Raw genomic sequence first — 27,201 nt, 5'->3', positions numbered from 1 at the left:
GAACCTCAAAATGGCTATGCTTGGTTCGTCTAGTCAAATTAGCAAGTTGGCTTTAATTGAAAGGAAATGGGTTAAAGGTTGTAGAATCTTTTTTTTTTTTTTAAATCTCTTTCAGGGATTTGGTTTTTGTCACCTTCCACAAAGAAAATAAGCTAGAATCTGGTTATAGGACAGATAGGGTTTCCAAACACATGAGTTACAAGATTACATCAATACTGGAAATACCAGAGGGCCAAAATATTGGACCCTGTCAGAAATCCCAATTTTCTAACCCCTGGAGATCCAAAAGAGAATACAGACAAGGGTCACAGAACAGGAGAACATGTAGATAAAAGAATTTTGTTCTGTCCCAATGGAGTAAGTATCCCCAGTATTGAAAACACAGATCCATCAAAGGATGAGAAAGGGAGGGAGGAAGGGGGAAAAGGAAGGAAGAAAGAAGGAAAAGAGGGAAGGAAGAGAGGAAAGAAGTAAGGAAAGAAGGGAGGGATGGAGGAAAGAAAAAAGGAATAGAAGGAAGGGAAGAAGAAAAGGAAGGAAGGAAAAGAGGAAGGAAAGAATGAAGGAAGAAAAGGAAAAAAGGAAGGAAGGAAGAAAAAGAAAGAAGGAAGGAAGAAAAGGAAAGAAGGAAGGAAGGAGGAAAGAAGGAAGGAAGGAAGGAAGAAAAGGAAAGAAGGAAGGAAGGAAGGAAGGAAAGAAGGAAGGAAGGAAGAAAAGGAAAAAAGGAAGGAAGGAAAGAAGGACAGACAGACTTTGAGTAATGGCCAATTGAAGGCAAAGTCCTTCCTTTCATCTTGGGTAAAATGAGTTCATCTCTCTCAGCCTCAATTTCCCAACTGCCTAGCCTTATTAAGCCTTTCTTGGACACATGGCAAAGGACAAAAATGGACATTTCTCCAATCTTCAGTTCTTGACTCTACTGAAGATTCACTGTAATTGTAGGTATCAGTTTATCTCAAAAGTCATAGAGCAACTTGCCCCCTGCACTCTGAGGCCAGTGGCATCTTTGGCTTGGGAAGAGCTCACTGTTTTCTTTCTTCTGCAGGAGTTTTGTCCTCGGGTCTGGCCTTGCCAAGGACTAGTCATAGTCATGTCACGGGGAGGAAGAAGAAAACATCAGAGAAGTTGGAATCAGGACCCGGAATCCAATCCCAATCTTATTACTTATTACTTGGAAGACCTAGGGGAGACCACCAGATTTGTTTGGGCTCCAGTTTCCTGATCTATAAAAGGGAGCAGGGACTCCCTTTTATGATGCAAGCCTATGATCCCATGTAAAAGGGGATAAAATTATTGACTCGAATGGCTGAATAAGTTGTGGCATTTGAGTGTTTAAGAAATGATGAGCCGGCTGCTTTCAGAAAAGCTTGGAAAGACTTAACACGAACTGGTGCTGAGTGACGTGAACAGAACCAGGAGAACATTGTACACAGTAACAGCAAGACTGTGTGATGGTTATAATAGACTTAGCTCTTCTCAGCAATACAGTGATCCAAGATTATTACAAAACCCTTGTCATGGAAATGCCATCCATATCCAGAGAAGGAACTATGGAGATTGAATGCATATCAAAGCTTACTATTTTGACTTTTTTTTTTTTGGTGTGTTTTTTTTCTTTTTCTTGGTTTTTCCCTTTTGTTTTTTTCTTTCACAACATGACTAATATGGAAATGTGTTTAAAATGTATATGTACATGTATAACTTAAATTGCTTACTATCTTGGGAGGGAAGAGGTAAAGAAGAGAGGGAAAAATTTGCAATTCAAAATCTTACAAAAATGAGTATTGAGAAAACTATATATGTAATTGGAAAAAATAACATACTTCTAAGTGAATTTTTTTTAAATTTAAAAAGAAATTTTTGTCTTTAAAGTTATGTTCAAATTATTATTCATGGCCATGAAATATGGTGGTGATTTTAAAACACAAAAAGTCAAATGTAGCAACTGACATCATGGGATATTGAGTTTTCAATAAACTGAAGATTTCAAGAGGAATGAGGAATGGTCTGGTCAAGCTCTTGAAAGTGAGGATCCTGAGCTGCAAAGGGTTAAGTTGAATCTGCTTGTTGGATTCACCATTAACATAGTGAGACCCTTAGAAGAAAGGGCCACCATGTTGTCTTTCAATAATTTTTTAATCATGTCCAACTCTTCAAGACTCCATTTGGGGTTTTCTTGGTAAAAATACTAGTCTGCCATTTACTTCACCAGTTCATTTTACAGAGGAGGAAACAGGCAAACAGAATTAAGTGATTTGTTCATGGTTACATACAGCTAGTAAGTATTCTATGGCCAGATTTAAACTCAGGAACATGAGTTTTCCTGACTTCCACTGTACCCCCTAACTGCCCCCACACCATGTTGCCTAAGGAGAAACAAACTCAGCCATGCTGGAAAAAATCAAATAAAAGCTTCCATCCATGCAGATCAATCAACTCATGAGCACTCGCTGCATTTCAAACCATAGGGAGACCCAGTCTCAAAAGTAGGAAAGGAGAAGAAATAAGCATTTATATAGCACCTACTGTGAGCTAGACACTATGTTAAAGGCTTTACAAATATATCATCTTGTTATCTTCATTTTAGATTTGTGGAAACTGAGGCAGAAAGGTTAAATCACCCAGTAGTGTCTGAGCCCAAGTTTGAACTCAGATTTTCCTAACTCCAGGCCCAGGGCTTTAGCTACTGCTCTAGCTTTAGCTAGCTGCTAAAAAAAAATGTCAATGGACAGGTTATTCTGGTGAGTTACTTCCACTGGAAAGCAATAGACCAAGAATGATGATCTTGGTTAAAAGAAAGGATGAGTGAATAGAATGATGGAAGTGGAATGATGGAATCGGATGATGGTCTACTTACCACCGTGTGTTCACACCAGAGGGTCAGGCAATAATTCTTTGCATCACTCCATGCAGTTTTCATGTTTTCCTCTGAAAGGGTGACAAGGTCCTTGTCGTCCCCAGGCCGATAGCTGTTAAGGGGTCAGAAGTAAAGTGAGAGGACATAACGGCACCAGAAAGGGTGGCCATCAGCCAGGTTGCCCTGCCACTATCTCCCTCCATCTCCCCACAGGGATGCACCTCAGCTTGGTGTGCTTGGGGAGCAGCTCCAGTTTCTTGCACACCAGGTCCAAGATCTCACTGTAGGGAAGCCCAGGACGAACCTCCATGGCCACTGTGTACTTGTAGTGCACTTTGAGGGTGTACAACGTGGGGACACGGAGCTTTAGATCCTGCGAGGAGGTCAAAACAAGAGGTTTTTACCAGAGGCAGATCTCTTGACAATGCCCTCGGGAACTCCAGGTTTTAATATCAGATGTCTTGGAATTGTGGCTTTGGAACTTAGCACTCATCTCCCATCTCCTATCTCGTGTAGAGATTCTCTCTGTTAGTAAATACTCTGTCAGTATTTACCTAATGAATGTTTATTGAGCATCCAAGAATCCAAAACCTATTCCTTTGGGAAAGGTGTTTGCAAAGGGCTGGGGAAACCCCCAACCCAAAGATTTGATTCGGTTGGTGTAATGCAAGGAATACTGAGTGGGAACCAAGAAGCTGAGTTCTAATTCTATGTCTGACACTGTCATTATTTGACCTTAAGAAAGACATTTTTCTCCTGACTCCACTTCCCTCATCCAAAAAATGATTGGAGAAGACTAAAAGGTAAAAAAGCAAAAAAAGGAGACTAAGCTCCTTTCCAGCTCTAATATTCTAGGAGCCTAGGACTGGCTTCTTCCTCTCACTCAGTATTGGTTCCTATGGCAAACAGGTCTGTTCTCCTCCCAGATGAAACCAGAAAGAAAAACTTTACCATCTGCTCTTCCGGTTGCTTTGTGCCTAAATGCAGGAGGGAAAGAAATAAGAAAACTCAAGTAAGTGAATTGTACCTGGCTAGCATCTATCCCATGCACAACTGGGGCCTTCAGTGAGCACTGGCTATTTGTTCAGAAAGGCTGCAGTCTTTATTTCCAATAAAATACTTCCTCTCTATTTTCCCGTCAGTGGTAAATGTAGAAGACAATTGTTTTTGAAGCTTAAGTCACCACGAGACCTGCTTCAGCATAAATACTAAATTGAGACTTAAAGTGGGCTCAATTCCCTGTTATTCTGCTAACTTCCCGTAAGTCATCTGTTTCCTCATTTATAAAAATGAGAGAGTTGAATTAGGTGACTTTTTCTTCCCCAGACAACAGCTGCCCTACTTCCAATCTCTTCCTGACTTAGTCCAAAGAATTTTAGGATCTGGCTAGCTAGCCACAGTAGTGTTGAAAGAATTTTGGATTTGAAATCACAGGGTCAGGGTTCCTGTGTTTCCATATCCTAATCTGTAAAATACTTTTCCTTCTTCCCTTCCTTTGTTTCTTCCTTTCTTTCTCCCTCCCTTCTTTTCTTCCTTCCTTCCTTTTTTCTTTCTTTTTCTTTCTTTGTTTCTTTGTTTCTTTCTTTGTTTCTTTGTTTCTTTCATTCTTTCTTTCTTTCTTTTTCTCTTTCTGTCTCTCTTTTTCTTTCTTTCTTTCTTTCTGCAAGGCAATTGGGATTAAGTGATTTGCACAGGGCCATACAGCTAGGAAGTGTTTTATATATATATATATATCTGAGATCAAATATGAATTCAGGTCTTCCTGACTCCAGAGCCAGTGCTTCATCCACTGAGCCACCTAGCTATCCCAACTTCTATTATTTCTAAGGATGCTTTTTAAACAGGGGATTTTGATTCCCCTAGCAATCTAGTTAAATAATCTTTAAAGTTCTCCCTTTTTGCTTTATTTTGTTAGAAAAGTTTTTCAAAGTAATATAAATCTATTCTTCTGTCCAGGAGCATAGAATCATATTTATGAGTATTAAGGGACTCTTCCGGCCCTTCAGAGTTCAAAAATTCTGTTAGCTCCTCAAGTTTCCCACAGAAAGCATTAAGCCCTTTGACATCCCTAAAATGCAAGGATTTCACACTCAGTATACAAATAGACCCAGCCTCTGCTCTCAAAAAATTTAACCAGTAACTGATATTTAACATTAGAGTGGCTTTGGAATTCATGGAATTATATAAAATCAAAGACTGTTATTTGAAATTGATTTCACTAGTCATTTTTTAGTCTGTACTTGACTAAATGGCTAGTCCAACCATCTTATTTTCATAAAAGCTCAGAAGTAACCTGCCCAACTCCAGGGGCAGATTTTCCCAACTCCAAAACCAATGTCCTCTATTATGCCGGGTTGTAACTTCCTAACACTCAGAGTCTGGAAATTAAGCAAGTATTTGCTGGAATTCTTTGTCAAGACTGGTAGGGCGATAGGAATGGCGGCTGCCATCAAGTGACTTGGGGTTTGTGGAGAACTACAATGTCCAAGAGAAGAAGATGCTGGTTCTGCATATTCATAGAATATTATAAACATCACCTAGGATCAGCTCCCAGATAAGAAAGTACATTGGATGCATGGGCTGACTCAAAGTTGTGTAGAGAGGATGTGTAATTATTGGCTGCTGGTGACTTCAGTTCTTGGATAGAAAGGAATCTTCTTTTTTTTTTCCCTGAGGCAATTGGGGTTAAGTGACTTGCCCAGGGTCACAGAGCCAGGAAATGTTAAGTATCTGAGATCAAATTTGAACTCAGGTCCTCCTGACTTCAGGGCTGGTGCTCTATCCACTGCACCACCTGGCTGCCCCTGAAAGGAATTTTCTAAGAAAGTCACTAACCTGAAGCTGTGTGAGGCTTTACAGGAGGTCTGGAATTGGGTGGTGCTGGGATGTCAGAATTTGGAGACGTTTCCTCCTAGACATGAAAGTGAGTGACAGTCAGTTCTGTAATAGAATTCTAAGTGATAAAAATGGATGAGACCAAGTAGAAGTGATTTTAGTGAATAGTTGAAATAATGATAGGAGCACAAAAATTTGGAATGGAGATGGGCAGGTTTGAACTGGGGAAAATATAAATGAGGCTGAAACAAGTACCAGAAACTCCACCAAATGCATCCCTATTGCTCCCCGTCCTTCAACTGCAGCCAGAGACATTTGATGTGCAACTTATTCCACCCTATACCCACAATGCTCAGGAGCAAAGTTCCGATCCTCTGCAAAAGGAGACATTTCCACACATTCTCAAAGGGTGCACAATTTGTCAAAATATTTTCACATAATCTAATATTCAGAGACCAACTGATTCTGAGGAGGATGGCAGAGTATTGAAGGATTCAGGTGGTCTTCTGTTTTGTCTTTCTATCCCCAGAATCTGAGAAATGCCTTCAATATAGTAAGTGCTTATTGAATTGAATTGAGAAAAAATAAATTTATTACATGCTCTAAAAAAAAATCAGAATGCACTCTATGTCAGATGGGCTTGAAGAACCACTGAGAGATCAAGTAAAGCCAGAGGGGAAGTCAGGGAAGAATGGGAGAGCAGGCTTGCCTCAAAGGATGGGGAAAATAACACTTTTTTCATCAGGGCTTCTAATATAATACTGTGAGTCAAATTTCTCTCTCTCTATCCTCCCTTTACCCCCCATCTCTTTCCCTTTTTGTGTCTGTCTCTTTCCCTCCCAATGTCTCTCTTCGTCTTTCTCTTCCTCCCTCCTTCTCTCCTTCCCTCTCTCCCTCTCTCCCCATCTCTCCGTCTGGTCTCTCTTCTTATTCTAGTATCTTTCAGACAACAAACATGTATTAACCACCTATTATGTGACAAGCACTGTCCCTGGTCCTGGAGAAACAGACAAAAAGGGAATAGTCCCTTTCCTTAAAAATCTTGCATTCTATTGGATGGAAACAATGCAGATACAGATAACTATAGGAAATTGGTTTGGTTCTTATTTTTGTCTAACCTTCATTTTTGAAGAGGATTGAAGTAATTACAATTACTTCAGGAGATAGTGCATCTGTAACTGATGGGACAGGGGGGTAAGAAAGGAGCTTATGTAGGAAGAGGCACTTGTGCTTCAGCCTTAAAGGAAACTAGGTTCTCAGAAATGGAGATGAAGAAGAGGAGCTTTTCAGGAATGGATGACAGTCACTTCAAAGGCAGGGAGCTGATGTATGTGTTGGAGCTGGGGAATGGGGAGCAAATAGACCAGTTTGGCTGAAACATAGAATGTATAAAGATGAGCCATGCACAATAACCATAGACAGGTAAGCAAGAGCCTTATTGTAAAGAGTTTTAACTACCAGGCAAGTTTTGATTTCATTCCTAGAGATCATAGGTATGCACTGGAGTTTCTTGATCAACATGTATTTAGGAATATCAATTTGACAGCTTTGTGGAAGACTTGAGGACAAATGAGAAAGGAAATAGGCTACTCATTTTTTCCAAGTAAGAATCACAAAACTCTCTTCACCAACATCCTACTCTGATGATACCTCATGGCATGTAGATGACCTGGGATCATATCAATACAATGCCATCCCTGATAGATCCAACAAAACTAGAAAGATTTCCAGCATAGAGCTGGCAACAAGACTATATTGGGCAGATTTGAAGGTGTTCCTCTACAAGTCATCTATCAGATAATGAATTTTCTAGTCCAACAATTCACAGAGAACATCTAATTCATCACACATTCTTGAAGTCCTGAAAAAAACCCATCACAATCACAGGGAAATCCAGGAAAGGCCATGTTATAAATCTCTAAGACTATTAATTCAAAGCCACATTTTGGTGAGAATTCATGTGGGCACCAAAGCACTATTTGACTTTATACTATGAGTGTGAATCAATAAGATTAGAGACAAAGTTGGTAACAAATTCTACAACGCCCCCAGTTTTATATATATTGTGTCTATTAGGTCCAATGTGAATCCTATCTCCTCTCCCCTTCCCATGCAGCTGTTTTTGGATGGAAGAAGGACAAGAGTTAAGTCTTTTGAGCCCAAATATACTTTTACCTGGTTTTGAAGTTGAGAACTGATCCGGAGTTCAACAGGTTCCAGGTAGTTACAGGGGACAAGTCCCTTCTGCAATAAAACAATGCAAACATGAAAGAGAGAAGAGAGACCAGAGCCGACACAGCCATATACCACAAAATAGAAGGAAATCCAGGAGACTGCCCTTTGGATTGCCCGGGATCAAGGTGAGCGACAGACAACGAGAGCTCATGCAAACAACACAATCCCCTGTCACACTGTGTACCTTCCCATTGAACATAACCGTGGCCCAGTTATCATTCCCTTTCTTCAGGACAAAGACAATGTTTCCTGGCAAGACTTGGAGCTCCTCTGACGTCTCAGGTGTAAACTCAAACAGCACTCGGTGTGCCTCTCCTTCCAGGGCCCTGAAGAGAGACCAGAAACACAACTAAAACCTCTGGTCCTTGGGGCAAGCAATTGAGAGAAGGCAGTGGAGGGATCTTGGACTTCAGGATAAAAGACCCTGTAGGAGAAGAGAGGACCAGGGACGCCAGCCTGCTGTAGACAGACAGATACCCTGTCCTTGCTGGGGAAAACTCTCCTGGGGTAGAGGAAGGTTGCAAGGAGATCTTCTCATAGGTACTAAGAACGTTCACCCAGTAGATTGGTGGTTGATGACAATGTCATCAATGTTCAGTTATGAATTTTGACAACGTCTTCATCCAATGTCCTTTCCACTGGATGCTAGTGCTAGATACAGACCTCCCTTCTCCACAATGTTGTCCAGTTTTCCCACAATTGTGTTGAATCTAAGATCAGTCATACCTAGAGTAGAGTAGCTGGGGCTTTACCCCTAAAATACTGAAATTTAGAGCATGCTTAGACCCCAGAAAGGTCTCCTTTCTTTCCATTCCAAGTGTAAGAATTTCCATAACGGTTTTGTCTGAACTCCAATAAAATTCCAGTTGATTTTAATATTGCTCTTAGCTTAATCATTTTTGCTCCCCAACAGTACAGTATAACATCTACTTTGAGAGTTTGAACTGATTTATTCTCTAGGTTTAAGTATTATTGATAGTACTTACTTGAAGATTTCTGGTGTTTTGGGTCTTGGGGGAGGTTCAGTTGTCTATTGAGAGTTGAATAAATAAAGGAAAGGAAAAATAATAAGAAACAAAATGATTTAAATTAATAAAAATTCATTAATCTAAATTTACAAATTGCTTCCCTCTTAACAACTCTGTGAGTTAGACTAAAAAAGAGAAAGGGAAGGGAGAGGGGAGAGAAAAAGAAAGAGCAAACAATTAATGATAATGCAAGTGTTTTTCCAGTCTCAGGAATCCACAGAATGTATTTCTGACGATCAGGAAATTCCCTAGGGAAGAGAACAGCACTCTCAATGTACACTGGAAAGCATTATCTCCCACGAACTTTTCTTAGTAAAGGCTTAATCTAAGCTGAAACCAATTTGAAGCCAAGTTCAACTTCTAGATAAGTCATTTGTCAAAAACCTGCATGATTCCCTAGAAATGTTATTTTGTTAGTTAACCTTTGTTCCTTTTGTGGGGTAAGTCCCAGGAGTTTTCTTCTAAAGACATCAGCTTATGCCATTCCCAAGTGTTCAAAATAATTCTTGGAAAGAACAGTCACAGAATCACAGAATTTGAGACTTGGGAGAGACCTGGCTCTTATGTAGACCAACAACACATGAAAGGAATCTCCATGAAAGGAACATACTCAGAAAGTAGTGCTTGGGCACATCTAAGGGAGAACCCACCAACCTTCTAGACTCATTCCACTTTGGGGTCATTCTTATGGTCATGAATGAGCCTAATTGTCTTATTTGCAATTTCCACCCATTGCTACGGGTTCTACCTTCTGGGACCAAATTGAAAGAGCCAAATTCCTCACTCACCATCCAAGTCTTTTCTTCTCCAGGCTAAATATGACAATTCCTGATTCAACAGAATGAAATTCCCTGCTTCAGGTACATTTTTTCTATTGCCTAATGACTGCCTAAATGATTCTTCTGCCTTAAATGACTTTAAGACTAAAGAGACTTTGTGCTAGGTATGTTTCTCTGAGGCATTACTCTTAAGAGTTTCTCCTTTATTCTTATTTTGCTTTATAAAATAATAGTTGTAGCTCTTAAAACTTAAAAAAAATAGTGTTTATTAAGCACTTGTTGATTTGTTTGATCTAAAATTTACATATTGTTTTAAATTGTATTTTTGAACCTGACAGCAAACTTGAGAGGTAGTTATCACAGCTCTTATTCATCCTGTTTTACACATGAAGAAATTGAAGACAAAGAAATTAAGGGATAATAGCCATGATGTGGCTGTCAATCAAATGTGAGGATTTGAAAATGATTCCAAGTCAAACACTTTCTCAACTATGCCATGGGGCATTTCCTATTTTTTTTAAACTTCATTTATAAGTTGTAAAAAGAAACATTAAAAAAGCCTCTTGTTGCTTCCCTTTCCCCTTCTCTCAGTCACCGGGTATTTGGCTACTTTCCATGTTAGTAATACTCGGGCCTCTAGAGTAATATTCTATGGATTCAGATGCTAGTTTAGAATGAGGGTCTTCCTACTCCTGATATTCACTTAACTTGTCTCATTTTCCATTTAAAGCCTCATCCCTACACAACAGTGGTATACATTCCAAACTCAGGTTGTTCAGTTCATAACCAACTCTTCTATTTTACCTGAGTGAGAATAGAAATTATTCTTCTTTGGAGTCCTGGATGTGTGCTTGTTAAAACACAACAACCAGAAGAACAATTTATATAATAAAAACAACATTGTAAAAAAAAAAACCTTTAAAAACTTAAGAACTCTGATTAACACAATGATCAACCATGATTCCAGAGAATTCATTGATAGAACATACAATTATTAAAAAAAAATTAGGGTCAATACAAAAATTTGTTTTTCTCGATTACATTTGTTATAAAGATTTAAATTTTCTTTTGTGTTCTGTAGTGTGGTAGGAAGAGTAGGAGGGAAGGAGGGTAAATTTTTGTTCAAGGAAAAAATTTTAATTTAAAAACAAAAAAAAAATTATCTGCACAGTGTCTTCTGTGCTCTGTAGATGAGTGAGACGAAATATCCCAGAACTTCATTCATCCAAAGTGTCCAATAGATTCCCTTAATCACTCTCTGATAGGGAAGAAGAGATCAGGAAAAAGAGATTTCTAGGAAAAGTCTTTTTTATTCAACAGGTAATTTTCTAGAGAGAATAAATAATAAGAAATGGCTTTTAGGGGAGGCAAGAAATAGATGGCAAAGAAAAGCAAAGCTAAGTTTCTCTTGAGTAGTAAATCCAGTTTCAGAAAGACTCTAGATTAAGAATTTAGATGCTATCATCCCTTTGCCAAGTGACATTTAAAAATTATGAAGATCAGAGAGTGACCAAAAACATCAAAATGTCATCTTGTTGGAGCTTTGAACCAAGAAACATCATCCATTTTGGATGACCACATACAAATTAACAAATTAGGGGAACCTCACCTGGGGTTGCAGAGGGGCAAATCCTGAGAAACTGTCTTGATCCACCACAGATGCTACAACCTGAAACAGAAAAGAGGGGTATATAAAGATTCTACTCTCCCTGACTTCTCATTGTTTTTCCTTCTTTTTCCTTACTCTGGATAAATCTTCAATTATGGCTCCCTTGGGTATTCAGCTCTCACAACAAGGATTTGGGTCACTGACCACACAGATATATATTTCAGTAGTTAAAACAAATTCCCCTTGGGGTCAAGACTACCTTTTTTCATGGTATCTAGAAGAGCTGCACAGGCAGGGATGGGGACTCAGAGCTAAATCAGAGCAATCAATATTTCAGTCAAATCTGCCAAAGTCAGAAATTCTTGGTCTGCCGAGTTATGTAATGCAAGTTTTCTGGCCAAAGGCTCACTATAGCTAAATTTCAAGGGATTTAAAAAGCTGAAAGGACTGGTTTCTAGTGTTCAATTTTGATTACTATCAATTAAGTGAATATTGTAACCCAAAGATTGGGAAGATGAAAGCATCAAGATATTTATTAAAGGAATTTCAGAAAACTATTCATAGTCATTTTTCAGCCCTGGTTGGTCTTCCTTTTAGCTAATCAAATAGCCATGGGTAACTAATTTTTACATAATTTTAGAGAATAATAGCCTTGGCGGGATCACACTCTCTTCTAGTCCAACCAATACACTAAAACAATCCCTACTACAATGTACACAATAAATAATCATCCAGCTTGTGCTTGAAGACATACAGAATGATAAGGAAACTACTGCCTAATGAGATAGACCATTCCACTTTTGAATAATTCTAATTATCACTAAAACTTTTTTTTTTTAAACTCAATTACTCAACTTAATCCATGGGAGTTCTATTTAATAATAGAGCCAGCAACTCACCCATACCTGTCCATCCTTTGTGACTCTTGTCCATATTCTCCCAAGAGTTTATCTCAGGAGGTTCACTGGATGGTCGAAAAGCCTTCCTCACTTTCTCCTCTTAAATTTGCTCTTTCCCAATTTGTACGTGTTACTTCTAGTGTTACCCTCTAGGATTGAACAGCGTAAGTCTATTCCCTCTCTCACATGGTGTAGTCACTGAAGAGCTCTGATGATTCCCTCAAGCTGGTCTTTATGTAGCATGGACTTAAGACCTGTCCACATTCTGGTTGTCCTCCTTGGGCTTTTCAATGTTCTTTATTTGATTTTCTCCCAAACTCAGACTGGGAGGTATAACTAAAAGGAATCCAGGGGCCAGGTCCTGGGATCCATCCTAGCTCTGAAATTCTGACTCTGTGATTCTATGAGTCCTCACTTCGCATCCCATCCCTTAGTCCCTACCTCAGGACAATGACTACAGGGAAAATGTCTATTTTCTCCAGAACCTGTTCTACCTTGTTCTGTGTGACTCAGGCTACAGAAAACCTCTAGGAGAGTCCTTGCCCTGACTTACCGTAGCTTTTCCCAAGTAATCCTTCTTGGCCAGCTGAGCCACCTGCTTCTCGTTAGGTCTGAACAATTTCCCCACAGGAATCACCACTGGATCAAACAGTTTCTGTTTCTAGGGAACAGAAATCATATGTGATGTCTACATGATCAGGCGGCTGAGCTTCTCTTTGTAGGGTGGTTGAGGGATGCAGAAAGGCCCCAGACTCTCCTCATTCTCATTCAAAGGCAGAGCCCAGACATAATACTTAATTCTCTCCCCAAGTCTTGGAGACCTTTTGACCTGATCCCAACACTTTTATTGATTTCATTCCTTAATAATCCATCAAGGATTACTCTCTAACTACTCTAAGAGCAATTATTAAGGGCAATTCCTTATAAATGAAATTAAAATTTTATGCCATCTTTAAACCCAAATATGGGTTATTTCTACCATCCCCCTGCATCCTAATACCTAAATAGGTATTATTTCTAATTATATCTATTCAAAACAGGCTAAATAGCCTTACTTTAAGCTTCAAGACCTTCCTTCACTCTATTCATCTTTTCATCCAGATTTGATCTCTCTATTCTCAACCACAATTTTTTCAATTGTTGTAGAAGCAGCCAGAAAGAACTTGCCCCAACATTCAGAGGTGGATTTACTTTTCCAAAACTCAAGATTTTCTTCTGAAAATCTGGAGAGAACAGTGAAATGCTATGGATTCCCCCCCTCCCCCCACTCTTTAGTGACTTGTGAGATAGTTGATCTCATAATCAAGAAGATCAAAGTTTAAAGCTTATCTCTAACACAAACTGGCTATGTGAACCAGAGCAAATCACTTTATGTCTCTGGGCAGTTCCTTAAGTGTGTAAGTTGTAGTACAAGTACTAACCTGCATTGATAGATAAGAGTTTCCTTTCTAGGAAGTTTTCTATGCCAATAAAATCACAGGACTTGTTCCTTCCTCTTAAATGGAGGATTCACTTTTATTTTAAAACTCAATACTTTTTTTGTGAAATCAATCTGGTGAGACAAATTCCTTGGCCCAAGAGCTCAAGTCACCACCTCCAAAATTACTTGACTCTCACCTTTCCCAGGGTAGGAAAGAAGATTCATTGAAAAGCCCATTCACAGTCTTGCTGAGAGGGACCCTTACCCAGACAGCTTCCATAGCTTTGTCAATTTTAGAGTGTCTAGCTTCTGTCTTCATGCTCATGGCCAATGCCAAATGCTCCTCGGCTTTCTTCCATTCCTCTTTCTTCGCATGAATGAAAGCGATGTTATACAACACCTAGAAAACCATGAAGTATCTCCATTAAGTTTGAGGGTACTTTAGACACAGAAATCAGAGAAATGGGAATTTTGCAACAGAAAAAAAAGGCAGAGTCCATCCCATGCATCCCATTATGGAGTTTTGATTTCCACTAGAAGAAAAAGGTATATCATCTGTTGTTCTCAGTATCGTGCTTAAGACAATGGAGGTCACTTGTGGGAGGGACAACATCACTTCCAGAAATGAACAGAATCAGCTTGAAGACCAGAGCCATAATTACAAAGGGAGAACAGAAGGGTGTAGAGATGCTGTCAACTTTGGGTATGTTAATCCAAAAATATGGAATAGAAAAATCCGATATGCAGGAAGGCAAAAAAATTGCCTTAATGATAAATCTCATTAAAAAGACACTGAAAGAGAGGGCAGCTAGATGGTGCAATGATTAGAGCACCAGCCCTGAAGTCAGGAGAACCTGAGTTCAAATCTGGTCTCAGACACTTAACACTTCCTGGTTGTGTGACCCTGGCCAAGTCACTTAAACTCAATTGCCTCAGCAAAAAAAAAAAAAAAGTGAAAGGAAGCTAAAGGTCCTAGTGACTAATTTTGCTCTTTGGCATCTTGGCCAAAAGATGGCCAAGGGTCCCTCCAGGTCTGTATTTACAATGTCCAAAAAACCTACTAATGCAGTAGACTGGGGAAACTGCTGGGATAGGAAACGTGGCTGAGTTCTGTATCTTACTCATGCCCTTTTATTGATCTCATTGAGAGGATATTGGGCTTGCAGAAGGACTCAATGCCTTTTGGTCTATTGTCGTCCCTATTTTTTTTTTTTTTTTGTTATCACTACTAATTTGGGTCATTCTTGTGAATGGCAAATGAAAAGTCAAAGAGAAATGTCCGTGTCCAAATCCAGCCCCAGCCCCAGCCCCAGCCCAGGGACTTTTCAAAAGTCCAGGCTCTGTCAGGAGCAGCTGCCTTGGACTTGGTGACCTGACCCTAAGATCATCCCCAAGGCTGGGAGTCTTAGTCTCCTTCACTCTTTCCATCATCTCATTCTTGCTCCCTTTCCTCCACCATCACAGGCTTCAACTGCCTTTCATTTTCACATTCCTCATCCAGGATAGGCTGGATATCTTCTTGGTAGAGATGCTTTTGAGGCATTTATTGCAAAAAAAAAAAATAGGGGGCTGGTGGTGCCTTGGAATCCTAGAATTCACCATTCGGGATTTAAAGCCATTTACAATCTGGGTTCCAGATTATTTTCTCCTTCTTATTCTACCAAAACAAATTCCCATTATGACATAAAACAATAAAATTAATATTTGTAAAGCATTTACTATATACCAGACACTGTGCTAAGCACTATGCAATTGTTAAATTTGATCCTCACAACATCCCTGTGGGATAAATGCTATTATTATTCCCATTTTGCCATTTCCTTCTCTAGTTCATTTTAAAATGAGGAAACTGAGTCAAACAGAGATTAACTAACTTGTTTAGTCGCACAGCAAGTATCTGAGGTCAGATTTGAACTCAGGTTTTCCTGACTGGGGCTCTATCTATTGCACCACCTAGCTGCTCCAACTTATTGGTTGACATATCAAAAACTGACTGGTCTCTGCTTGAAGATCTCCACAGAGGGAGAACCCATCACTCTTGAGGTGATTCCACTTTAGGACGTTTAAAATTGTTAGGATGTTTTTCTGGAGATCAAGTCTAAATTGGCCCATAAAGTCAGTTTTAATCCGTTGCTCCTGCTCCTTCCATCCTTTGGATCCAAAAAGTCTAATTAAGTCGAATCCCTCTTTTACAAGACAGCCCTTCTCTACCTTTCACCCCCACTTCACCTTCATGATAGTCAAGGAGTTGGACCCAAAGACAAGGTTTTTATGCCTAATCACTCTCTTAGCCCTTCAGCTGTCTGATTTATAAATGAATCAGGATATTTGGCCCCTCTTGACTTTGCGGGACTGGGGAGAAGGTATGTGAAAGTAAGTGAGTAAATGATTTGAAACTCCTGGAACATCAATGTTGTCTATCAATGGCGGGTCTCAGGACTTGGAGAGCTTCCACTCCTGGATTGCTGGGTGCCTTGTGCAAATGCCTGTGGAACAGTACAGTCACAATGATGGAGCTCTGAGCAAAGTTTGAGGGGAGAGTGGAGGGGTAGGAGGAGGATGGGCTGTGATGATGGAGCTCTGAGCTCTCTTTCAGGGTCCATTTCTGCCAAGTCTGGGGAGCAGCTGCCCTCTCCTAACTTGACACATGCTCCAGAGAAATCACTGGGACCAGCCTTTACTCTACATATGCAAAGGAAGGAGAACTTGGGTTTTAAGAAATCAAATACCATTTGGTTGTATTCTCCAACCCAGTGGAATAGTGTTTCCATGGAGTTCAGTTTTGTTGCTCTGTTAGCCTAATCATTCCCAAAGCTACTGATTCCAACTAAGAAGTGGAGTCTCCTTGGCCATGGAGTGGAGAAGTGAGCTTCCCAGCTCCAGCAGCAAAGCTTGATCCAAAACACACATTCCCAGGAGCTCAGGCTGCTCCTGGAGGACACTGAAAGATCTATTTTTAGGGCTGGTTAGAATCAGACATGGGAAAGCTCAGTTTCTCATGCCTGAGAAACAAAAGAAAAAGCTTTTTTTGGAGATTCTTTTAAATAAAGATCATAATATCCTACAGAGAGAACTGGAGAGGACTTTAGAGATGAGCTTGTCTGACCCCCTCATTTTACAGATGAGGTTAATTAACTTGACAAGGTCAATCAGGTAAAAGTAGTAGAGTCAAAATTTGATCACAGTCCTTTGATTCCATTTTCAGGCTTCTTTTTTGTTATACTGTACTGTCTCTCAAAGACCTACTGTCTTTCTCCCCACACATACTCAATAGTATTTTATTATTTTCAATTACATATACAGATTGTTTTCAACTTTCACTTTTATAAGATTTTGAGTTCCAATTTCTTTTCTCCCCGCTCTGCAAGATGGCAAGCAATCTGACAGAAGTTTATACATGTACAATGGTATTAAACATATTTTCACATAAGTCATGTTGTGAAAGAAGAATCAGAACAAAAGGGGAAAACCACAAGTAAGAAAAAAGGTGAAAATTGTATGCTTTGATCTGTATTCAGAGTCCATATAGTTCTTTTTCTGGATGCAGATGGCATTTTCCATCATGAATCTTTTGGAACTGTCTTAGCTCCTTGTATTGCTGAGAAGAGCTAAGTCTATCAAAGCTGATCATCCCACTATGTTGCTGTTACTGCGTACGATGTAGACTGTCTTAAAGAAAACTGTATGTGTCATGTTGATGAGTGGGTTGAAGAAAGCACATGATCACAGGGAAGTAAAACCATTTAGCTCTTCCTGATAAATATGATGACATGATCTTCATGAATGAGCACAAGGCTATTGTTAAACCCTCCATAAAGGCGGGTGCTTCGAGTCCTTTCAGCAGTGGGGAGAAGTGGGGAGATGCCAAGTGATCCATAGGGATCCTTCTGACCAATGGTACAGATTTGGAAACACACTAGAAAACTAGGATTGAGATTATATGGGCTGTGACTTTAGAACAACCCATTATTTTATAGGAAATAAAATGCTGCCTTTGGAGTTTCAGCTAGGCACCCATCCTTGCAAGAATGTAAAATCATGTTTGCATTTTGTTTGCTTTCTCATTTTTTTCCTTTTTAATCTGATTTTTCTTGTGCAGCATGATATTTGTGAAAATATGTATAGAAGAACTACACCTGTTTAACATATATTGGATTTCTTGCCGTCTGTGGGAGGGAAGGGAAGGAAAAAAAATTTAGAACAAGGTTTTGCGAGGGTAAATGTTAAAAATTATACATATATATGTTTTGAAAATATAAAACTTTAAATTTGAAAAAGAAAGTAAAATAAACTCTCTACTGTATAAAAAGTCTAATACCTTACCCAGATGGGGGAAGGAATCCCAAAAGAACTAGACTTACCATATGGAAACCTGAGTTCAAATCCTGATTCCAAAAAGATAGCTGTGCTATCATGGTGGACAAGTCAACATCATCATCATCATATCTGGGAAGCTTGATTTCCTCATTGTAAAGTGGGGACAATACAATTTCTATTACTTTCCTCACAGATCTGGTGTGAAAAACATCTGTACAGATGTGAGTTACTCTCGGAACAATGATCTGATCCCCTGAACCTCTTTTTCAGTTAAGAACAGCATATTTTTCCTGACTCTTCCTGTTTAAGGAGAGAAAATGTATACTTTGCATTCGCCAATAAAGCACTCACCAAGCATCTATATGCACTAAACATTGGGGACACAGATACAAAAGATAGCATCCTTACATTTTTTTTTTTTTTTGGAGACGAGCAGGGAAGGAGGTAGAAATAGCACATGTTCACAATTAAGACTATACAAAATGTTTAGAAAATAAAGACAAAGTGATTCTGTTGGGAGAGGGGGACAGGACACTAATCACTAGGAGAATTAGGAAAAACAAATTGAAGATGGTGGCATTTGAATTGAGCCTTAAAGGAAGATGTGTGTGTGTGTGTGGGAAGAGATTCAAATGAGCATTCAAAGCATGGGAGGAAGGGAGCCTATGCAAGGGCATGGAAGCTGGAAACGAAGGGCCCAAATCTGGGAAAAGCAAATTACATGTTTTAATACTTGTAGAGAGCCCTTAACACAGCTCCTCAGCACATAGTAGCACTTAATAAAAGCTTGTTATTTTTTTCTTTCCTTTTCCCAGTTTGGTCAGACTGCAAAGTGAAGGGTAGCAATGAGCAAAAAGTCTTGAAATACAGGCTGGAGCCAGATTGGGAATACCTTTAAATTCCAAGCTGAAGAATTTTTCTTTTTTAATAACTAGCATTTATATACTACCTATTTTGTGCCAATTTCTGTGTTACATGCTTTACAAATCATATCAGTTGATTCTTACAATAACCATCTCACAGTTGAGGAAACTGAGGCAGACAGGTGAGATGACTTGCGCACAGCCCCAAGTGTCTGATACACAGGGAGATTCAGGGTTGGAGTCATGGGCTGTGACTGTGGACTGTAGAACAATATTTGATCCAATGAAACTAGAGTTTGTTGTTGCTGTTCGGTTGTTTTTCTGATTCTTTGTGACTCCATTTGGGATTTTCTTGGTGAAAATACTGGAGAGGTTTGCCATTTTCCTCTCCAGCTCATTTTATAGATGAGGAAACCGAGGCAGACAGAATGAAGTGAATTGCCTGGGATTTCCGAGGTTAACTTTGAATTCAAGTTTTCCTGACTCTAGACCTGGTATTCTATCCACTGAGCCACCTAGCTGCTCTAGAGTATGGAGACCTGAATTCAAATCCTGATTTCAGCAATGATTATGTGTCATGTCTGGAGCTGGATTTGAACTCAGGTTTTCCTAATGGCAGGCTCTGTGCTCTAACCACTGAGCAGTCTACCTACCTTGTTTTTCATATCTATTTTTGTTTTTCTTTTCAAGGGGCTGTCAATAGCCACTGAAAACTCTTGAGTGAAGGAAAGTCATTTAGGAGCCTATGCGGAGTATTGCAGTTTTATTCTTTATGGAGACACTGCTCCAGGGGTTCCCTGGGAGATCCAGGGAGAGTTCTAACAGATTGTAGCTGTTACTTTCTTCAGGACTTTTCCTTCCACTGCCCTCTCTTACCTCACAGGCAAATAGCTTGAACTGCAGCCCCAGGATCTTATAATCTATCAGCTGGTTCCCTCGGAGCTGAGTCAAAGCTTCTTTCAAGTCTTGAAGAGCTGAGTCATATCTGCAAGCAGAGAAGGTTAGTCAGCAAATTCAAGGCACTTTACCTTCTTGGATGCTCTCCCCACTTTTTTCAGTGTGTGTATGTGTGCACACAAGCCCCCCTTTTCCTCCTCCAACTTCTCTTTACTCATTTAGATCCGTCCTTGGTCTCTATCACATTCTACCTGGAGCACAGCTCATTTGCGTGACCTGGAATTCTACCCTCCATTCCCAGCAGATTCTAAATTCAAGATCAGAAATGGATCTTTTAACCTCAGTCTCCCTTTGTCTTGAATACAGTGCCATCTATTCATTTAGGAGTAGAGAAAAAACGGCAAAGGTGTCCCACTGTGCCCAGGGCCATCCCTGATGGTCTTGAGCTCTATCTGCCACTGGACCCTGATGGCTCTGGAGGGGAAAGTGAGGCAGGGGACCTGGCCCAGCCCCCCTCACTTCAATCCAATTCACTTGCAACTCATAACATGACCTTCCTGCTGTCATTTGAGAACAAACTGGGGGAGTGGGGAACTGAACCTATCATTTCACTGGCATAGTGAATTTCTAGGGGATGCAATGGATAAAGCACTGATGTGAGGACCTGAGTTCAATTCTATCCTCAGACCCTTACTAGCTGTGTAACCCTGTTTGTTTCCTCATCTGTAAAATGAGCCAGAGAAGGAAACGGTAAACCACTTCAGTATCTTAGCCAAGAAAACCCCAAATGGGGACATGAAGACTCAAACAACTGATAAACCTAGTGTGAAAATCCCCTTTTCCAAGCTAGATTAGCACCTGCCTCACATTTATAGTCTTCATCTCTTCCTGACTTGGGAAAACCTGAAGTCAGATATCACTTCGGACACTTCCTAGCTGCTTGACCCCGGGCAAAAACAAAACAAAACAAACAAAAAAAAAAACCTCTCTATCTGCCTCAGTTTCCCTATCTATAATATGGGGAAAATAATAGCACCTTCTGTCTGATGAGATAAATATTTGTAAAAGCACTTAATAAATGCTTATTCCCTTCCCCCTTCCTTATACCCACTATGTCGTAGTGACACTGAATATATGAACTGGATCCAACAAACATGGACTCAAGGGGAAGGTCCCTCCCCGTGTCATCCCCACTGGTCTCCAGAGGGAGGAATGTTTTGGCTCTGGACTGGCCTATTCACCAAAGCCGAGCAGCGATGCTATACAACACCCCCATCCCACCCCCACCAGGCTCTCTCCTTCCCTTCCCCTCAAGCTGTTCTTCCGTCTCAAGTTACCCCAAGGTCAATCTGTCTTTCTCTGTCAGCACAAACGCTTCTCCCTTTCCAGCAGCCCTGATTTTGGCTCCCTTACACAAAGCTGACTGGAGGCTCCGCTCACTGTAAGTCAAGGGGCAGCCAGCTTTCTCCCCTCCCCATGCCCTTCCCCTACTGTTTCCATCCTCCTTCTTAGTCCTCTGAGTCAAAGAGCTGAGTCAGAGTGAGCCTCCTTGCCAAGCAAGAAATGTCACAGCCTGATTTAGCTCCAAGGCTGTGGACACCCACACTCACTCCCTCTGACAGTGCACCCAAGTTGCAAAGACAGCCCCCTCCTGCCCAGGGCTTTTTCCCTCTGTTGGATCCCACTCACTTCTCCGCCTTTGAAGCCTTTTTGTGCTTTCTCTATAAAAATCAACCAACCAACCATCACCTCCTTTTTAATAAGGATTCTGTAATCTACTTGACTCTTGATTTTTTCCCTTTCCTCTTGCATATGTTCTTTACAAGGAGAAAGAACTAAAGTTCTTTGCTTCTGTGTTAGGGAATGGTTCTCTATGATCTGGGGGACGGGAGAGTCTCGCTTATTATTACAATCATTACTGAATTAATATCAGGGATGCGGGCTGACAAGGTCAGGTTCCCTCATCTGGGAGGAGGAGGAGGGATATGAAGCTGGAGACACTCACAGAAAACATCAGCCCCTGACTCCAAAGGAATCATTGTGCCTAGCCTTACCTGACCCTGCTCATGACTGCAGCATCCCCAAATACCCAGGAATGGCTTAGCCTTATATTGAAACATCCAGCTCCCTTGTGGGCTGGTGGGGTCCAGGATACAGGTAGACCCAATCTCCTGGGACCCTGCAGTATCAGGATTGTCAAACATGGGGGCCCTGTAACATGTATGTTATTCGGTAACCCCTAGAGTAAGCTTACAGTTATTATGTCTATGTCTTTGTTCGGTGACATCTCGAATCGAACACAATTTATTGGGTTATCGTGATTGGAGTCACAGCAGAGAGATGAGTTTTGTTAACTCCATTAGATTTTTCCAAAGGAATCTTGGCTCTTCTGCTTACTGTGTGACCTGGACAAATCAATTCCCTTCTCTACCTTTTTTTCTGGGAATATAATGGAGTGAAACAACCCTTCTTATAATTCTGTCTCTAATTCTGTGTTAAATTGGGTTGGTGAATTAACTTCTCTGGGTCTCAGTTCCTCATCTATGTAATGGGAGGACTAGAATCCTTTAACCTATCATCTTATGATCAGTTCTTCCATCTGTAAAACATGTGGGTCAGATTAGGTGACCTAACTTTAAATTCTCTTTCAGTTCTAAAATCGGATGATTTTATGATGCCTCAGAGTCTTCTGTGTAATTTCCCATGTTTCTCACCCAAGAAGTTTAAGAATGTCCCTTTTAGCCCCTGCCCAGTACATGGGGTGCTTTAGAACCTGAAACAGTGGGATATAGATGACCTGTCCTTTTCTATGTTGTCAACTACTTGAGTTCTCCCCAAAATTTTATCTCATGGCCTAACATGGAGGAAGTCTAGCTGCTCTATGGGCCTTGCCAATGTTTTTGGTAACTTTATTGGGTCTCACGTGCCCTTCTAAGAAACCCTTTTGAGAGGGACTTGGCAGCTAGTTTAGGATCAAAGTGTAGCAGTGTGGATTTCAAGAACTCCAAGAGTCAGGAAACCCCAAGTTCTAACCCTGGCTCCATCCCCATCAAGGGACAATCTCTGTTGGGACTCTGGTGGGAATATGACAACAAATAAATGTAAGATCTTAAGTGTTTTAAATATGGCATGATAACTCATCCAAGGACAATGTTATAACTTTTAAATATAATCTTTTAGGAGGCAGCTCGGTGGTGCGGTACATAGAGTGCTGAGCCTTCGGTCAGTAAGACTGGCAGCAGCAGACACTTAATATCAGTGTGACTCTGGGCAAATCACTTAGCTCTGTTTACCTCAGTTTCTTCATCTGTAAAATGAGCTGGAGAAGGAATGACAAACCAGTATCTTTGTCAAGAAAATCCCAAATGGGGTCACAAAGGATTAGACAGGACTGAAATGACTGAACAACAATAACTTCTGTCTTATCAAGGATATAAAAGAAGCAAGAGATAGGATCCCAATCTCAAGGAAGTTGATTGTACACTTCTGCCTGATTAACCACTATGTTAGGAAGGCAGGTCCCTTGTGGTTCATGAAGAAGTAGGAGGGTAACTCATCAAGTAGCATACATGTCAGCTTGTGCTAAAATTAAATGTGGCAAGAATTTGACTTTTGGAACTAGGAAGCGAAATTATTTTCTTTCTATTATTTGTGATATTATTAATATCAATATTGTCATAATTATCATCATGAACACTTTAATCTCCAATTTTGGCATGAAAATGGCCTTGGATCCTCAAAGACTGGGTTGGAAAAATGCAAACCCTGGAAGATGCTCCCAAATTGGAAAAGCTTCCAGTATGGGACCTGTAATTATCTATCTAATAATGGCAATTCAGCTAACTTTTGACAAGCAAATCACTAAAAGGTTAGGTTGTCTGAGGGAATTAATTTTTAAAAAATTTAATAGTATTTTATTTTTCCAAATACATGCAAAGATAGTTTTCAAAATTCTTCTTTGCAAAACCTTGTGTTCCAAATTTTTCTCCTTCTCCTCTCTGTTCTCTCCTCAACAGAGCGAGCAATCCAATATAGGTTAAACATATACAATTCTTCTAAACATATTTCCATATTTATCATGCTATGCAAAAAAATCAAATCAAAAAACACAAGAAAGAAAGAAAAAAACAAGCAAGCAAACAATAACAAAAAGTGAAAATACTATGCTTTGATCCAGTCTCTATAGTTTTCTCTCTAGATTTAGATGGCACTTTCCATCACAAGTTTATTGCCTTGAATCACTCATTGTCGAAAAGAACCAAGTCCTTCACAGCTGATCAAGTAATGAATATTTTTGACCATATCACCTTATGAAGACATTTTACTATGGAGTGTTAGGGCTTCAATCTAATTCAGCAGAAAGAGGTCCCAAACTAATAAAAAAAAGTCATAAATCCTCTGAAATAGTAACAACAATAAACCACATTGTGACAATTACAAAAAGTGGTGGGTTTTTAGTTTTATTGGCAAAAATAAAGGATAGAGGAAGGACCATTGCTCAGGAAGAACAAGATAACTAAAAACTGACTGAAATAAGCCACAGATACATCTTTCTTCTGTGACTTCTGTTTTCTTTACCAAGGAAAATGATCTTTGGACTGGACAGGATAGACCAAGAATGACTAAAGGGAAGTAGATAACCAGAAATATTAAGGCAGTAAGAAGAAAGATATTTAATTGCCCTTGGAGATCTCAGGGATCAGGCTCAGTCAAACACCAGCTGAGGTCCTGAAAGGACTGAGTCACGATTGCTAACATCCTGTAACTCACCTTTGAAACATCACAAAGAACAGGGGAGGTGCTGTCGGCCCAGAGAAAAGTTAAGCATGACCTCAATTTTCAAAAAGGGGAAGAAAATGGAGTCTGTTAACTGTCATGTGTTGAATTCAACTTTGACTCCTGGCAAAACTTTAAAATATATTAAAGGGTAGTTGGTGAAAATCTGGAAAAAGGAAGTGGGGATAACAAAGAGCCAGATGACTTCTCAAGGACAGATCATGTAATACTAACTTTATTTCCTTTTTTTGTTGGACTGACTAGTCTGGTAGATCAGGGAAATACTGTATTTATGGTTAAGCTAGATTTTTGTAAAACATTTAACAACAGCTCTTCTGCTATTCTTATGTACAAGACGGAGAGGTGTAACTTAGAGCAAGGCTTCTTAAACTTTTTCTACTCCTTTTCACACAAGAAATTTTTACTCACCCCCAGGTATAAGGTATATAAAATAGGTACAAATCAAACATTTACTAATAATAAATCATAATTTGACAATCCCCACATTCAGTTACATGACAGTTTAAAAAGCTTTGGCTTAGACAATCACCTAGTTAGGTAGATTTGGAATTGGTTCAATGACTGAATCTGTGGCCCTCCAAAAAAATTAATTCCCTTCTAATTCTAAAATTTTGTGATGTTAAATAAAGATAGGTCTTATGATTAATGTTATAAAGATCGTTCATGTTTTCATTAAGTAACTTTTTTTTTTGGCAAGGCAATTGGGATTAAGAGACTCTTGATTCCAGGGCTGGTGCTCTTTGATTAAGCAATTTGAATAAGATTGTACCTAACATATCTTTGTTCTTTCCTGAACATGTGTATATAGTAAGCAAGCAATCAATGTGCTTGCCTCAATTTACTCATGTATAAGATGGAGATAACAAAAGCCCCTTACCTCCCAGGGCTGTGGTGAAGATAAAATCTAATAATATTCATAAAGCACTTTGCAAAGCTTAAAGCACTATATGAAAGCTAGTTATTACTACATAACAGAAGAGAGTTGACACAATTTTAGTGGAGACAGAGCTGTTCTTGTAGCCAGGAAGATGTGAATTCGGGTCTCACTTCTGACACACATTGGCTGTGGGATCTTGGGCAAATCATTTAACTTTCAGTCAACTTTCTAAGACTGGAAGTTGCACAGAAGGAGTCAAATGCATCGGTAGAAAGACTTTCTTTATCTGGGAGTTCCTTATACCAACAGATCTCCAAGTCCAATCCCTCAATATAAGGCAATGCAGCATAATGGCTACAGAGCCAGACTCAGAGTCAGTGTAGACCTCAGTACAGGCTGTGGGATTCTGGGAGCAAATATTCCATGTCCGGGAAACTCTCAAACCATTAATTGCAGATCAGGTGTCCTTATAGCAGTGAAATCAGCTGCAGTTGTGTGTCTACATAGAGTATGATAGAATTTACTCTCATTATGTGTACCTTAAGGTAGGAAGAAGGAAGTTATCATTCTCACCATTTTTCAAGTTCAGAAAAATTGGGTAAGCTGTTCAGGATCACCAAGTCAAGATAGTGGGGCAGAAACACTGAGGGGTGGGTGGGGGACAGGGGAACAGACAACAACAGCCTAGATTAGAAGCTGAGTGTCCTGATTCTTTGTCCTATACAATTTCTACAATAGTACATTCACTGTTTATAAGACGGTTGAGGGTCCTCTGAGGGAAAACTCTCATCATTAACCTACAAATAAGATTCTTTTTTTCTCCCTAGTGGGCAAATTAATTTCAGCTGTGAGTCAAATTCTGCTGTGTCAGGGTCCCTATCTTTATGGAGATATTGAATTAGCCCAGTAAGCTATCCTTATATCCAATTCCCCAACACATCAGGACATCCAGAGATCTGTGCCAAGTGAGAGAAGGAAAGACTGGATTAATGAACCACCCAAGTAAGAAGTCTGCTTTATATCTTTTTTTAAAAATGAAAAAATTCTTGATAAAAATGCTTCCATCATAACTCTGGGCCAAATCCTGCTATTTGTCTCCCAGTCCCCTACCCTGGGAAATTACTTAAACAGTGACAGCTTCAAGAACTTGGGAAGAAGGTCACACACCCATCCTGGCTTCAGTGGATCATCTGCTCTATGGATGTAGTTAGCACTGCCTCCTGCATCCCACATGGAGGATTTCTGCGTGCCCTAAGGGAGCCAGCCCATGTCTCAACTTTGAAAGCCAGGACAGATATGTACCCCTTCCAGGAGAGCCTCGGGAAAAGCCTTAAGCCACTCATTCACTGGTTTGGGGCAAGTAGGTAGCACAGCAAATACAGAACTCAGAAAAACCTGACTTCAAATTCAGCTCAGACCTTTACTAGCTACGATACCCTGGCAAGTCACTTGAATTCTATCTGCCTCAGTTTCCTCAACTTTCAAATGGGATAATAATAATAATAGCACTTCACAGGCTTGTTGTGAGAATAAAATAAGATGGCATTTGTTCATCTATTTGCAAACTTTAAAATATTATATAAAAGGAGGGAGGGAAAGAATAAGCATTTTTATAGCACCAACTGTATGTCAAACTGTATGTACTATGCTCAGTACTTTTTACAAATATTAACTAATATTTGCTAGTTATTATTGTTTATTTTGCTTCAGACTTTAGTCTGGGCTTAATCTAGCCTCTCCCACCAATCCACACCCAATGCCTTGATCATGTATTTGCATTTGTTCTTA

The 27,201-nt window shown here is 39.8% G+C and overlaps 1 protein-coding gene across 1 annotated transcript in view; it reads right to left on the bottom strand.

The window, feature by feature from the left end:
* NCF2 (neutrophil cytosolic factor 2) overlaps window positions 1-27,201 on the bottom strand; it is a 43,142-nt gene that overhangs the window by 7,389 nt on the left and 8,552 nt on the right. The window contains exons 3-13 of the mRNA XM_051998807.1: window positions 19,719-19,827; window positions 13,928-14,062; window positions 12,796-12,903; window positions 11,344-11,403; window positions 8,914-8,957; window positions 8,112-8,253; window positions 7,868-7,936; window positions 5,693-5,768; window positions 3,809-3,834; window positions 3,079-3,230; window positions 2,858-2,969 (exon numbers count right to left, since the gene is read on the bottom strand). Of these exons, the coding sequence (XP_051854767.1) occupies window positions 2,858-2,969; window positions 3,079-3,230; window positions 3,809-3,834; window positions 5,693-5,768; window positions 7,868-7,936; window positions 8,112-8,253; window positions 8,914-8,957; window positions 11,344-11,403; window positions 12,796-12,903; window positions 13,928-14,062; window positions 19,719-19,827 (1,033 nt within the window). The remainder of the gene's footprint in view (window positions 1-2,857; window positions 2,970-3,078; window positions 3,231-3,808; window positions 3,835-5,692; window positions 5,769-7,867; window positions 7,937-8,111; window positions 8,254-8,913; window positions 8,958-11,343; window positions 11,404-12,795; window positions 12,904-13,927; window positions 14,063-19,718; window positions 19,828-27,201) is intronic.

The sequence above is a fragment of the Antechinus flavipes genome, chromosome 4 (genome assembly GCF_016432865.1).
Source record: "Antechinus flavipes isolate AdamAnt ecotype Samford, QLD, Australia chromosome 4, AdamAnt_v2, whole genome shotgun sequence".
Lineage (NCBI taxonomy): Eukaryota > Metazoa > Chordata > Mammalia > Dasyuromorphia > Dasyuridae > Antechinus > Antechinus flavipes.
Note: the sequence above shows the minus strand (reverse complement) of the source record. Positions and strands in the feature narration are given on the sequence as shown.